Raw genomic sequence first — 15,196 nt, 5'->3', positions numbered from 1 at the left:
ACTGAAGACAAACACAAAAAATAAGAGAAATTACCTGTGAAGATCAAGGTGAAGAAGTGTATGGGTGTTAGCTGAGAGAGGTATTGAAGATTTTTGGTGAAATTAAGAGAAATTACCTGTGAAGATCAAGATGAAGAAGTGCATGGGTGTGAGCTTTGTGTGGTTGAATTTAGAGAAAAAGAAAAGAATAAAGAAGATCAAGGTGAAGAAGTGTGTGGGCGTGGGCTGTGTAACTAAATGCGTGGAAGAAAGTAGAGAAAGAGAAAAAAAAAATGGTATGTTCGAGAATGAGAGTGGACAAAATGATAGTAATATGGTGAAGAAGAAAAGTATAAAGAAAAGTCAAAAGTGAAGATAGGGAGAAGGTAAAGAATATGTGTGGAGGAGAAAAAAAGAGGGAAAAAAATATAAATAACGCGTGGATGAAAGAAAAAGAGATTAAGAGAAAAATAAAATTAAAAATTAAAACTAAGAAATACTACTATAATATTTTCACGATATTTTCACAATAAATCTTAAGTGGTGGGTTGTTACTAGCTAATACTAATGAAAAAATAATAATTTAAGTGGTGTATTCAAATTAAAATCAGAATAACTTACCACGTATGATTTGTTGTAAAAATATTGTAAAAATATTTTTACAACAAATTTTAGTTAACAATAAATTATTATTGTTGTTATTATTATTATTATTATTATTATTAAGTAGTTTTTTTTTAATAAGTATTATTAAGTAGTTGATTTAAGTATGAAATAAACCCCTGTATATATACATGTTTATATATGAAAAGATTCACATTAAATAAATAAATAATATATATATATATATGTAAAGGTTTAAGAAAAAGTATATGTGTTATTAACTTAAAAGATAATGAAAAACAAATGTTAATAAATAATAACTTAAACAATAATATTATCATACACAACGTGCGGGTATGCGACTAGTTTTTATTATACTCAAGTGTATACAATGAACTCTGAGTAGGGTCTTCCTAGGAGTTAGAGTTAGCTCGGGTGACTATATATCAATAAATTGGCAGATATTTCATGAGATAGAGTTACAAAAGTGGGTAGAACAAAGCCACATTAATCATGTGTACACTTGCTTAAAGTTTGTAAGGTTGAAATTTATCAATCATCTTGTTGGCTTTATTCCGTGCCAATTTACTTGTAATTTAGCACTTAGTAACCCAGTATTTAGGTGGGATTATTGTAAGGGTAGTGTGTGAGAAGATGTGAAGAAAAGCTCAAGTATGTGCAAAGAAGCAGAGTTTCGTAGCTAGTACTCGCGAGTGGCTCACGGCTACAAGCCGCCAAATGCAGGCACGTGAGATGTACACAGGGAAGCTGAAGGGTCGTGCCAGCTGTCGCACTACAGGACAAAAGTCCCAGGCTGGCCAGGCCGTTACGTCGCAACTTGAACTCGCGACTTGGACAAGTCACGAGACCAAGCCGCCAATTTACCCTGTTTGACAAAAACTGTCTCTTCGTATTCCTTTCTCACCCTACTATATATAGACCCTTATACCTACGATTTTAAGAGAGCTTCTACATAGGATTTTTGTGAGAGAAACCCTAGAGAAAAATAAGATTGCCTCATCCCCAATCTTTATCTTAAAGACTCTTCAAATTCCTCTACTCTCTTCCTCTCTATTGTCATACCCTTGAGAGGTCATTGACCAAATCCTTATCTCACCACACCTACATCTGTGAGAAGGTTCATTTGGTACTAAGGGAAGCAGTTTGGAAGGAACCAATATACATTGGTTGATGCTATGGTCTAGTAGCGAAATTCGGGAAGCTAAAGAAGAAATAGGTTCGATGTAACCTCGTTGGAGCAAGAAGCTTGGAGGGCTTAGGTACTTGGGTAGATTAGGCTTGGAGGGTCTTCTGCTGTTCATGTATCCCAACTACATTCTTTAGTGGATTATTTGACCGCTTAGAGGGCGACGGAGAGATTTTACGCCGAGGACTTCAGTTTCCTTTTTGATAACACATCGTGTGTTGTCCGTGTGTTTGCATCTTCCTTCCCTTTATCTTTGCCTTATATTTACTACTGTCGATGTGTTTATATTTGGTATAGATTAGTTATCAATTCTATGATTGGCTTATGTTCATGTTCCGCACATTAATTGTTTGATTATAAGCTTGAATTGATATTTTATAATTTGGGGTCTAAACGTTCAAGGGTGTTTTTCACTTGGCATAATGTTTTTCCAAATACTAGAATGTCTAGATTTTCCAATATGAAGCTCCATTATTATCTTATGTTGAGTCCATAGTACTATGTTGGCAAATTGTGACCTTGTGTAACCAAGTTATGAATCTTTGTGTGTTTTAATGCTTCTTGAAATCTAGTTTAAGATCTGAACAAGCCAAGGTTCAAGCAACAAGAAGAACCAAAGCTTTTTGGAATCTTGACTCTAGGTAAATTCTAGCTTAACCCGTTAAGATTCGCTAGTCTCAATATGTACTCTCGATCAATTGAGATTTGTGTAGAATTAGTTTTTTGGTTTTGTTTCTTTCAACTGTTTGATTTAGAGTTTCATGGTTTTCAAGCCAAGTATAAAAGTAAACCTAAAGCATGTTTTTCAAGACTTTTGGAGAGTCGTATTTTGTCACACAAGCATTGGAGATCTTCCAAGCTCTCTTAAAGTATGAACCGGAGATCCAATTCAAGTTTTGAAGATCTGATGATTAAAGTGAAGTTGGTACAATCTAGTTATATGAAAGTTGTTAGAGTAAACCTTTAAGTGGGTACTTGAAGTTATGAGTGCGAAGTTCACATTCAAAAAAGTCTAGAATATAAGAGCCTATGGATCCGGAGTTACGGAGAGCCACGTTAGTATTACATGAGGTAATGATAGATTTAGGATTAAATTTATTGTATAAACTTTTGTTCTATTCTAGTAGATTTTGTTTTTCCATGGGGTTAATAGTGCCCTTTAAGTGGTTTTTATTTTGGAATAGTTGTTCTATTAGTTTTCTCTGGGTTACCATATTGTGTGTTATTGTGCTATTAATTGTATGTTATATCTGGTGAATGATTGTAACAATTAAGACTCAAGCATAATTATACTAAGGTGGAGTTTGGATAGCGTTTACGTCTGGCGTTTAAATAGTGGATCCCGTGCACTGTTCACGAGACCCACAAGTACGAAATTCAGCAAAATTTTCATTAAAACTAGGTCCCACGACACTATTCACATATTTAAAAATTATTTTGCTACAGTGTTTTCAGTTTTCAATTTTCAACAATAAGCGGTATCCAAACAGACCCTAATATTCAACTTGGTTCTAACATTTGTAATTTTGTACAACCAAAGCCTAAATCCCTAACATCTTCTAATTCATGTCTGCAGCCATTTTCTATTGCTTTTGAACAAGCTTTAGTACCCGTTTGTTTCGGCTTTTAGAAGCTAAAACACACTTTTTGAGAGCAAAAATGAAAGTCAAGCGTTTGGTAATGTTTCAAAATGTGATTTCTCAAAAAAGCTGCGTTTTGAAATGCAAAGAATTGAGCCAAAATGTGCAGGCAGGTTTAAGGAGCTTTTGCAAACACAAAAGCGCTTTTGATCAATATTCCCATTGGAAATGCAAGAATTGACCCAAATTACTCTCATCTCACTAACCACAAAATACACTGAAAACTGAAGACAAACACAAAAAATAAGAGAAATTACCTGTGAAGATCAAGGTGAAGAAGTGTATGGGTGTTAGCTGAGAGAGGTATTGAAGATTTTTGGTGAAATTAAGAGAAATTACCTGTGAAGATCAAGATGAAGAAGTGCATGGGTGTGAGCTTTGTGTGGTTGAATTTAGAGAAAAAGAAAAGAATAAAGAAGATCAAGGTGAAGAAGTGTGTGGGCGTGGGCTGTGTAACTAAATGCGTGGAAGAAAGTAGAGAAAGAGAAAAAAAAATGGTATGTTCGAGAATGAGAGTGGACAAAATGATAGTAATATGGTGAAGAAGAAAAGTATAAAGAAAAGTCAAAAGTGAAGATAGGGAGAAGGTAAAGAATATGTGTGGAGGAGAAAAAAAGAGGGAAAAAAATATAAATAACGCGTGGATGAAAGAAAAAGAGATTAAGAGAAAAATAAAATTAAAAATTAAAACTAAGAAATGCTACTATAATATTTTCACGATATTTTCACAATAAATCTTAAGTGGTGGGTTGTTACTAGCTAATACTAGTGAAAAAATAATAATTTAAGTGGTGTATTCAAATTAAAATCAGAATAACTTACCACGTATGATTTGTTGTAAAAATATTGTAAAAATATTTTTACAACAAATTTTAGTTAACAATAAATTATTATTGTTGTTATTATTATTATTATTATTATTATTAAGTAGTTTTTTTTTAATAAGTATTATTAAGTAGTTGATTTAAGTATGAAATAAACCCCTGTATATATACATTGTCATTTTTGGTAATTTACAACTCAAACTGCCACTTTTATAAGTACTAGCCAAACAATCAATTTTTTCAAAAAACACTTTTTAACAGTTTTTACTTAAACACTCTGCTTTTTAAAAAAATCTAATTTCATACCGCACTTTTTGAAAACTCCACTTTTTCAAAAAGCTGGACTAAACTCACCCTTATTGTAATACATCTTCAGGACTAATATGTACTCTATCAGCTGCTTTCTTCACCTACAAAACAAAGAAAGTGAACCATCAGATCAAGTTGACGGACGATGATATAAGTAAATTTTTATGTCAAAGTAGATTTTTTTTGAGAAGCATGTCAAAGTAGATTAATTACTTCTTTCTCCCAATCACTGCATAGAGTAACTATCCAAAGGAGTAGTGCTTGCATGAACACTGCCGTTATGATTCCCATCAAGAGTCCCTGTGGATTAGATCCAAAATAAGATTAACCTAAAAAAGGAAAAGGAGGCAAAGAAAGGGAAAGATATGAAGTCACCTTTACACCAGTATGGTAGACAAAAGCTAACGTTATAGCTATGGGAATGCCTATAAGATAATAAGCTCCTAGATTAACCAAGGCCCCAATCTTTTGCCATCCACATCCTCTAGCAGCGCCTGAAATTTTCAATCAAATTATAACCAAAGAAAATTACATTCATTAAACCCAATTTTCTCCTAATGATGGTCTAAGTGTCATTAAAAATAGACTTTTAGAGCAAATATACAAATTCTTTTAAAAATTGATAGTCCTTATAGATTTACCCAAGGTGTCGCACAGACTAATGCATAAAATTAATTTAAATGTTTAGACTGAATGGAAAGAATAAGTCTTGTAGCTCAACTGACACATTTTGGTATTTCTTACGGATATGTCTAGTATTCAAATTCCTCTTTCCCTAACTATTGAATTATTATAAATAAATAAAACAAGTTTGCTGCAGACCTGATAGCACAGATTGAAGACCATCGAAGACGTGGGATATTGCGACCAAGAGTAACATTTCTCTCAGATATCTTACAACTTCTTCTTCCTTGCTGTAACTGTAACCCCAAACATTACGACCCAATATTAAGGCCGTTCCAACCAGAATGCCCTCTACAGCAACCATGGATAGAGCAACACGAACCGCTAGACGAGCTGTTTGTGGTCTCCCAGAACCCAACTCATTTGAAACTCTTATGCTAAACAAACAGAAAAAAGATCCCAAAAAAAAAAAAAAAAAAATACATTGGTACAAAAAGATGCAGATATTAGAGGTAGTAATACAATAGCCTAATTAAGCTCAGATTCACCTTGTTGTACTACCCAGCCCCAGGGGTAACATATAAGCCAATGCACATGTGTTAAAGCTGAAATACACTACAGCTAGTTAGTACATAATGAAATTATTTTTGGAAACACTTTTCATTAGCAGGCAATGTTCATAGAACCAGTTTAAGTAGTACAAACCTGATTGACATCACTGAGGTTTCAAGCTTTGGATTAGGGAGAAGGCCAGATAAAAGAACCATCATTTCAAAAGACCAGATTTCCAAGCTGTTCAACAAAATTTAATCTTGGAAAAACATACTTATAAATAAGTACTCTAACAGTTAGAGTCAGAAACTTACGTATTCATTATAGTTGAGGGAATTGATATTTTTAGAAACTGATAGATTCCATAAAAGGCCTCCTTTGAAAATCCAGCCCATGTGTTCTTACACGAAGGAGATGTTTGAACATAAGCCATCAATAACAATGCATTGATCCAATAAGAGATGCCATTCGCCAAAGCAGCACCTTTACTTCCAAGGCCGCACTTAAATACAAGAATCCAACAAGTGAATAAGTGTGATAATGTTGAAATGCCTGTGCTAATCATCATAGGAAGTACATTATTTTGGGCTTGTAAGAATCTGACATGACATTGAACGATCGCATAACCAAAAATGCAGGGTATCAGGAAGCGAGCATAAAGTCCAGCTGCAGCTGAAATTTCTGGATCTTGTCTCAAGAATACAAGGATGTGATGTGCTGTGGCCCATATGAGTGTAATGGGAATGCAGGACAGTAGAAGAACAATCATGGCTCTCTGCGTATGTATACCGAGCATTCGATACTGCTTTGCACCATAGGCCTGACCACAGTATGTGTCTAATGCACTTCCCATTCCAATCTATCAATCAGGGATGAAGCTAGGAATTTAGTTCAGTTTAGTTAAAGAGGTGGACAAGAACTAACTGATACATCTTTCTTGTTACATAAAAGATTTGGATTGGCGTTCAGTCAGTGTACCAAAAAAAAAAAAAGCTATTAAAAAGTTACGTATCTTCCAAGAACGATTATTATCAATTTTTTTTTTCCATAGCAACAATGCGAATGTCGCTTATGTTAGATTGGCAAAATATAACTCAAAACTTCAAAAGATAAATAGTGAGATGATATTCATACATACCAAAAAGCTGTAACCAGTGACTGTTGCAAAGGAAGTGGCCATGGCAGCACCAGAAAGTGCTAGCTCTCCTAGATGACCCACATACATAACTGAAATCACCTGTAAGCAATTTACCAGCAGATTAACGGACACTAGCGGCCCTGCTAACCACAGCTGCTTCTTCGCCTCCTCTACAATCTCATCTTTGTTGATTTTCTTTGTAAATTTTACACCATTTTCTTCAGCTATTGGAACTAGTGGTGATTGAAGACTAGCTGTTTGCTCTTGCAAATCCATCTCTTATTTTTCCCAGAACAGATAACTTTGCCTTAGAGTGAACTCAAAGGCATCAAGTTAAATAGAAAGAATGAACAAAAAGTGTTGTCAAGAAGAATTATTCAAACTAGTTTGCAGGAGAGTATATAAATATTTTGTAATTATACAATACATAACTTGATGTCATGGTGCATTATATAAACTAGCATGCAAGAAGAGTGTCAAAGGCTTCAATATAAAGATCTAGAATGCCTTTTTCTTTCACAGTATGGCTAATAACGTACTCCTGCAGTGTTCCTGGAGTAACATACATCTCATTAAAGCATATTTATCTTTGTTAATATTAAGAGTAATGTCATTTTATGTGTCCTAGTATTACTTCAATATTAAAGCTCATCAAAGTGGGTAGTGTCAAAAATAGAAACCAATCAATAAGCTGAGAACTTTTGTCCTTTTACACTTCATGAACTCATCTTACCTAGTTAGCTTAGGGGTGTCAATGTTTGACCCAACTAGCGAACACGACATGGGTTTTTGCGGGTTAGGGTTGTGCCTTAATAGGTTTGGATCATAAACAGGTCGACCTGAAAGTGACACAATAAAAAACGTGTCATAAGCGGGTCAACTCGCATAACCCGCAATAGACACGTTTAACACGCTAATTTATTTGTGTCAACCCGAAATGACCCACTTAACACAACCTGTTTAACTCATATAGCAAATAAATATTAATTTTATTTTAGATTTTTCAAATACCTTTTATATATAACATATATTTTGCATTTAAAAAGAAAAGTCAGTAATTACAAAAACTTACAAGGGATATAATTGGAAATTGAAATTTTACAAACCATAAATCTTTAAACCCTACAAATCCTAAATCTCTAAACCTTCTTATAAATATCTAATTTTATTTTTTATTTTTTAATTTTAGTCGTACTACTCACTCTACTATCTTATTGTCTCATACCCAATTCTCAAGCTCAAAGTGTCAAACCGATTATTTCTCTCTCTCTCTCTGGATGATAATCATAGTCATAGTCAAAATTAGTCTACTGTTTGCTCCAATTCTTTCAATATTGATACTTATCATTTGGTAAGTTCCAAGGATATTATATTTTTGTTGAACTATATTATCTTTGTTAAACTACTTTATTTCGAATTTGGGTTGAAGTGTATGCACTTCTTTTGGAGTGTAAAGAACTTATTTCTAGATGAATGTTATATTTTTGTTGACCTATATTATTTTGAATGTGTGTTGAAGACTTGAAGTGTATGCACTACTTTTGAGATGTAAAAAAAAATTTATTTCAAGATGGATGTTATATTAAATATTATACAAGTTGAAATGAGTTGTGTTACATTTATGTCAGCCCAACCCGATTTGTTCATTAAGTGTGTCAAATGGGTTAAGTCAAGTCAACCAGCCTTATTAACAGGTAGGATTAGGGTTGAAGGATCATGATACGATTATTAAATGGGTCGAGTTAGGGCTGAGCCATTTAGTCAAATACCCCTACCTCGACACGACACGAACCCGACAAGTTAACCCGAATTGACACCCCTAGTTAGCTATGTTGATTCCTTCAATGATATGTCTACATCCATGGAGTTTTGCAATTCGACAATATGTCTACGTCCATGGAATTCAGCAATTTTCACTATGTCAAAGAGAATAGTGCAATTTTCACTATGTCAAAGAGAATAGTACCAAGGTGGCTTATAAATTGCAATACATCAAACCCTTATTTTGAAGCAACAATATATATATATATATATATCCTAAACAATAGGTCCAAAACTCCGCTCCATTGACTAAGTCTCACAAAAAAACTCATTTAAAACTGGAATGCTTTCAAATCGGATTAGGTCCAAATCAAATTGAACTCAAAACCAATCTTTAGATAGCCCAACACATTCCTTTCCAACTTGCAACAAGGCTCTTTCTTTCTTTGTTTATCAAAACCTTACATAGCTTTTTTCCACGACTATTCCCACTGCCCCTCCTTTAACTTTGTTACACCTAGTCTAAAATGCTACTATTGTTGAGTATATAAGAATGAATAGTTAATATAAAATAGTTGAACTCATATTTATTAAGCTTAGGCGTTAAGTGAAATCTTTATATGATATATTAACTACCCGTAAGGGTTGTCAATGGGCTGGGTTGGGCCGGCCTGACCCATTTTTACTTGGCCTATGGGCACAATTGGCTAGGCATAATGGGCTATTAGCTAGTTAACGGGTCGGGTTGGGTTGGGCCAAAAGAGAAAACCTCATCCCATGACCCTGCCCATGGGCAATGCCCATTTTGTCTTTAGCGAGCTGAGCTATCAGGTTGGGCCTAATGGGCTACCCGTAGGCTTGTGTTAGCATATTATTTTATTATTTTTATAAGGAAAGAATCAATTTTTTATAAGGGAATAATCAATCTATTTTTTTAAAGGAAAGAATTAAAGAATTTAATACATAATTACAAATTTTTTTATAGTCAAATCTATTTAATTTTTTTTTTTTATTAAGGCTTTAAATAGTTTTTTATTTTTTATTTTTTTTTTATCTTTAATAAAAAAATGTCAAATGGTTAATTCAAATTTGCTAGACTACTAGAAAAATATATATTTAGTAAACTAAGTTTAGCACAATTACTTTGAGCATCTTAGTGGTTGAGGGAGTTTTCTTAAGAAATTCCTCTATAATATCTCAAGATCAATCTGTCATACACTTCCTATATATTTTTGTTATGAATTATGAGTTATTAGGCCAAGCCAACGGGTTAGGCCAACGGGCTGGGTAACGGGTTGGGCTACTGGACTAGCCCACCGGATACTTATGGGCATAAAAACTAGCCCACAGTCTCACCTGCTGGGCTAGTGGACTACCCATGGGCCTCAATAACAATGGACTGGGCCGCCCATTAGCTCGATGGGCCGTTAGGTTTCTGGATCGGGTTGTGGGCTATAGACTATTTGATGACCCTTAAATACCCAAGGTGTTATCTCCCTTGTTGGGGATTTTTAATCAAGCTTATCTCCAATGCACGATGAAGTTAAAGTAGCTTTATTGTTACAGGCATCCAAAGAAGGGTTTTTGACCTAATGGGTTTCATCCAAATTTTATTCAAATTTATAGACATATTGTGGGTGTTGAGGTTTGCACTTTTATTCAAGACATTTTCGATAAAGGAAGCACTCCAAGTCCAACCACCGAACTTTTTTTTTTTTTTTTTTTTTGGGTTGCTAAACTCCAACCACCGAACTATTTAAGTTCAAGACAACTTCATTTTGATATTCACTAATTCAAAAATCGTTATACAATCAATTAATTAAACCTCATATGATCATAGCAATTAAAGTAAAACAAACCATACAATGATATTTCCATACATGACATGTTCAAAGAACAATAAGCACACTTAAACATATCATTTATTTAAAGATATAATCAAAATTTCATATATAACCTATTTATTTTGTAAAATAATTGCACCTGAAACTGATGTATCATTCCAGTAGGCATTCGAATACAATAATTGCATACTCAAAGATTGACAATAGCATTACAAAATTGCATGTGCACAAACTTGGAGGATAAAAAGAAAATCCCGTAATAAAAATATGCAACAGATCTTTGCAAAATGTGCAATGTAAGCAATAAAATCTTTGTAAAAAGTCAAGAACGCACATATAATAATAACCCAAAATCGTCCTAAAATAAATAAATAAATATATATATATATATTTATTTATATAAACCCCACAATATTCCAATATGAAAGATTAAAGTTTGTCAACATTGGTTATTAACCTTTTGACTTTACGCCTGGCAATCAAAAGAACAATCCACGGGCACTCAAAAATCATGGCGATAGAAATTATAGAAATTTCAAAATGTTTACTCAGCCCTTCGTTTGCACATGCAGAAACTCGCATATTCCATGATCACTAAATTATAGAATTTCTAAGACCAAATTATCAAATTTACCGAACAACAAAGCATAAGTTGGCTTTGATGCCACATGTGAGAAATCGAAAATAGTGGAAGAAATTAGCATACCTCATGCCATTGTTGTTCAAGTAATCTGTAGAGGAAAAATTATTGCAAACTGAAGAATCATGCATGAAGGAGTACTTATATGGCCTTCTAATTAAAAACCCTTTGATAGGAAATACAGGCTTTTGTCGAATGCTAAACTAATTAAGGAGTAAGGACCTTTTCAAATTGAACTTCCCTTTTTTTGTTTTTTCGGAGAAATAATTTGACTTGGTTTTCTAGTTATACTCCTTCCATCACGAAGTATGTTTGTTCAAAAGAGACTTACTAAATCCAACAACAATTATTAGTGTCGGATAACAAAAAGACTCTTAAATCCTAATAGGATGAATTTTTATATCTAGTTATTATTATTAATAACTAAAATAAATCTGACTAATAAATTAATAATTAAGTAAAGAGTAAAATTCTCAACAAAAAAAAAAAAACGTAAATAGTAAAGGATACAAAAGTAAAACTGTACTATTTAGTTAATAATTACCACACACAGCACTGAGCGTACAATAAGAGTTTTTGCCAGTACACAGTAAACTAAAACTACTTCAGTTGTTTTCACAAAACTACTTTAGTTGTTTGGTTGGTAGGTTCTAAACTGGTGTCTAAATTCAGTTCATTTTAGTTTTTACTCTTTAGTCGGTGGCAGTTCTATGAATATTTTCTAGGAGAGTCATTCAAATTCCTGTTGAAGAGGTTGACAAGGACCCCTTTGTAAATAATATCTTCTTATTTTATCTTGATCATTAAGATGATAAGATGAGATATTTCACAACCTATGATTCGAACGAAAATTTTTCAAGCCAACACGAGTTTTTTGAGACAATAAATCATAAGTAGGAAATAAATCTTGAGATATGCGTGATTTCCTTATTAAAAGTTCATCCATAGTACAACAAGACAATAAAAGATAAACTATAAGTTCATTAAGCAAATTGTTTCTTAGTATATTGAAGATATTAAATCTTGGATATCATCTATTCTCTCTTACTATAATAAAGTTATTAATTATTATTGTTAAGTGAACTTTAATTATTATTGCTTAGAATATTTTAATTTATTATTTATTAGTTTTTGTCTTTGTTCTTTTCAATTATTTTAATTATTTAACCATTCAACTCAACTTTGATAACTTATTAGTCTTTATAACTCATTAAATATATATATATATATATCATAAAAAAAAAATAAAAATTACTTCCTACTTCCTGCTCTCACTACCTTACACTTAATTATTTTTTAGTGTTAGTTGTTTACACTTTATTGACCTTTCCTAAAATTTAAAATCAACAAATTACTAATTTTTGTGGTTGGATTTGCTATTATTTTATTATCAAATATTAGATTAAATTGGTTTGTTATTGGGTTTCCTTTTTGTTTAAAAAGGCTAAGATAAATGTTAGTGTTGAATTGATTTGTTATTGGGTTTCTTCTAGGGGTTCAATTTTTCAATTTAGGGTGATCAAAACAAAAACTTTAAAATATTATATGTTAAAAAATTAAAATAAAAAAAGATTCCCCAAGTCAGCCCCTGAACACTATGTGATGCAGACATTGTCTTTGGCAATGAACAAATAAACACAAAAAGAGCAAGAGAGAGAGAGAGATACATGGTGGTTTCAGTTTGCACTGGAGAACAGAAGCCTGAAGCCGAGTTGATGACCATGAGCTAACAATAAGGAGACTGGCAACACAAGAGTGTAACGAAGACATTTGTTTTGTTTTTAAAGTAAAAAGTAAAGGGTACAAAAGTAAAACTGTACTCTTTTAGTTAATAACTACCGCACACAGAACCGAGCACACAATAAGAGTTTTTGCCAGCACAATAAACTAAAACTACTTTAGTTGGTTGGTTGGTAGGTTCTAAATTGACGTCTAAATTCAGTTCTTTTTAGTTTTTACTCTTTAGTTGGTGGCAGTTCAAGGAATATTTTCTAGGAGAGTCATTCAAATTCCCATTGAAGAGGTTTATAAGGATCTCTTTGTAAATAATATCTTTTTATTTTATCTTGATTATTAAGATAATAAGATGAGATATTTCACAACCTATGACTCGAATGAAGATTTTTCAAGTCAACACGAGTTCTTTGAGATAATAAATCTTAGGTAGGATATGAATTTTGAGATATACGTGATTTTCTTATTAAAAATTTATCCATAGTACAATAAGAGAATAAAGGATAAACTATAATTAAGTTCATTAAACAAATTGTTTCTTAGTATATTGAAGATATTAGTGTTGCTAAAATTAAATCTTGAAAATCATCTATTATCTCTTACTATAATAAAGCTATTAATTATTATTTGTAGGGACTGGGTTTGAGCACTTCTATTGTTGAGTGAGTGGACTCAAGCCCAGCTAGCCCAATACAATGAATTTGTAGAGAGCGGGTTCAAGAGCTAGGTCCTAGCAAGCGGACAATGCCCCATACAGTGTTTTCCACCACCGAACGCCGGCGAACCGAAACCATCCTTAAGAACCTGTCCTTGGCCCGGTCCAAGGAGCTTCTTAGCCGTCCCATTTCCATGGGGCTCTCCTCAATCTGTTTCTCCTCCTTTATATAGTCCTCCTCAAACGATCCATTTCCTCCACTTGTTGATCATCCATGCCTTCCCCTGGTAACCCGTTCCATCAGCCACCTTACCAGAACTCCCAGTGAGTTGCAGCAATTGAGGTAACACTGCTCAGGGGTCATTTCCCATTAATGTTGTCTGAACATTAATTGTGCGCATTTAATGTAGAGGTGACAATTCAATCCTGGCTTTGTTCCTCGGCCTCCTACGGTCTTGGCTGGCCGAGGGCAGAGTCGTTCTCGGCAAGGCTCTTGGGCAATTTAGGTTTTCATGCTTCATCCCTAGACATTTCCTCCTCCTTGGCATGGGCCTTGGGCCGGGTACAAAGTGGGCCGGGGTTGCCAAATTCTCAGGCCCCACAATAACCCCTCAAAATCCTGCTGTATGTATCCTCAAACGAGGAGGAGGATTTTGATATCCTCGAGCCTTCGTCAGGGCTTGCCCAATCTTGGCCTATGTCAGTGTTGGAGTCTTTTCACCTGCCCAATGCACGTTTCTAGCGCCTCGATATACGGCACGCACCCACATTAAATTCTGGCAGCTCCACACTCCCCACGTTCAATGGTGTGATGGTAATCAATCAGTGGGGATCTTCCGTCTTTATGGGCGGGAAGCTCCGCCTGGTTGTTTTTAATTGAGGATATAAATACTCATTTGAATCGATTTGCCTCCTTACTCTTGCATTCAAGAACTCTGGCACATATACTTTGAATCTGGTCAAACCTCCAACCCAACTGACGTCCCTCTCCAGCATAAAAAGCCTTTCCCAGGAGCTTTTCCTCATTTCTGTAAGTCTTCTTATCTCTCTTTCCAGCTCAAATTTTCTCTCTGAGTCCTCTCTTTACTTCGCCCTTTCTTGAGTTTCTTGGCCGTTGTTAGGGATGGGTAGATTCAAGAAGTTAGTTGAGTCTGAAGAGGCGATGGAGAAATTTATCACCGATTATAAGATACCCAGTAACGTGGGCCCGAGGTACTGTGAGAAAGGGGAATGGTATATTAGGAGGAAAGAGGGTGAAGTTGTGATTCCCATAATCGCCTTCTTAAAAGGGAGTATGAGAATCCCTATGGGGCCAGTGACGCGCGACTACCTTAAGCATTTTCAGTTAACTCCCACCCAGTGCGCCGTTAACATGTTTAGGATACTAGGATGTGTAAATGCCTTGAATGAGAAGATGGGGTTGAGGTTAACCCATCATGACATAAACTGGTGTTATAAGCTCCAACACCTGAAAGGTAAGTCTTACTACATAAAGACAAGGGACGATAAGGTTCGGCTTATCCAGTGCCTCCCTGAGTCCAGCAAGGGGTTAAATCTGGACTTTCTTATTGTGTCAGGAGAGTGGCACGATGGCCTCTATTGCCTGACAGTAGAGGGAGAGCTAGGTAGGGTACTCAGAGTAGAGGAAGGTTGATAAGCTATGTTTTCATAGTTTGCACCGTTTGG

At 34.4% G+C, this 15,196-nt stretch overlaps 1 protein-coding gene across 1 annotated transcript; it reads right to left on the bottom strand.

Annotated features, from left to right (window-relative positions):
* Positions 1–4,609: 4,609 nt before the first annotated feature.
* On the bottom strand, positions 4,610–7,152 carry LOC112023904 (protein DETOXIFICATION 16). The gene is made up of 8 exons (XM_024056533.2): positions 6,877–7,152; positions 6,053–6,597; positions 5,892–5,978; positions 5,735–5,791; positions 5,385–5,623; positions 4,938–5,056; positions 4,776–4,862; positions 4,610–4,663 (listed from the first exon to the last, which is right to left on the bottom strand). The coding sequence occupies exons 1-8, from the start codon at positions 7,150–7,152 to the stop codon at positions 4,610–4,612; spliced, it is 1,464 nt and encodes a 487-aa protein (XP_023912301.2).
* Between the last annotated feature and the right edge of the window lie 8,044 nt (positions 7,153–15,196).

The sequence above is a fragment of the Quercus suber genome, unplaced genomic scaffold, assembly GCF_002906115.3.
Source record: "Quercus suber isolate HL8 unplaced genomic scaffold, Cork oak 2.0 scaffold_151, whole genome shotgun sequence".
In the NCBI taxonomy this organism is placed as follows: domain Eukaryota; kingdom Viridiplantae; phylum Streptophyta; class Magnoliopsida; order Fagales; family Fagaceae; genus Quercus; species Quercus suber.
The sequence above is the reverse complement of the archived record's forward strand: the minus strand, read 5'-3'. Positions and strand labels throughout refer to the sequence as shown.

What these genes read in the sequence shown, in the direction of transcription:
- LOC112023904 (XM_024056533.2), bottom strand. Translation starts at nt 7,152, where the DNA reads ATGGATTTGCAAGAGCAAACAGCTAGTCTTCAATCACCACTAGTTCCA. An exon ending in TCACTGGTTACAGCTTTTTG is followed by an intron (nt 6,598 to 6,876) that starts GTATGTATGAAT and finishes CCTGATTGATAG; the next exon opens with ATTGGAATGGGAAGTGCATT. An exon ending in GGGCTGGGTAGTACAACAAG is followed by an intron (nt 5,624 to 5,734) that starts GTGAATCTGAGC and finishes CTGTTTGTTTAG; the next exon opens with CATAAGAGTTTCAAATGAGT.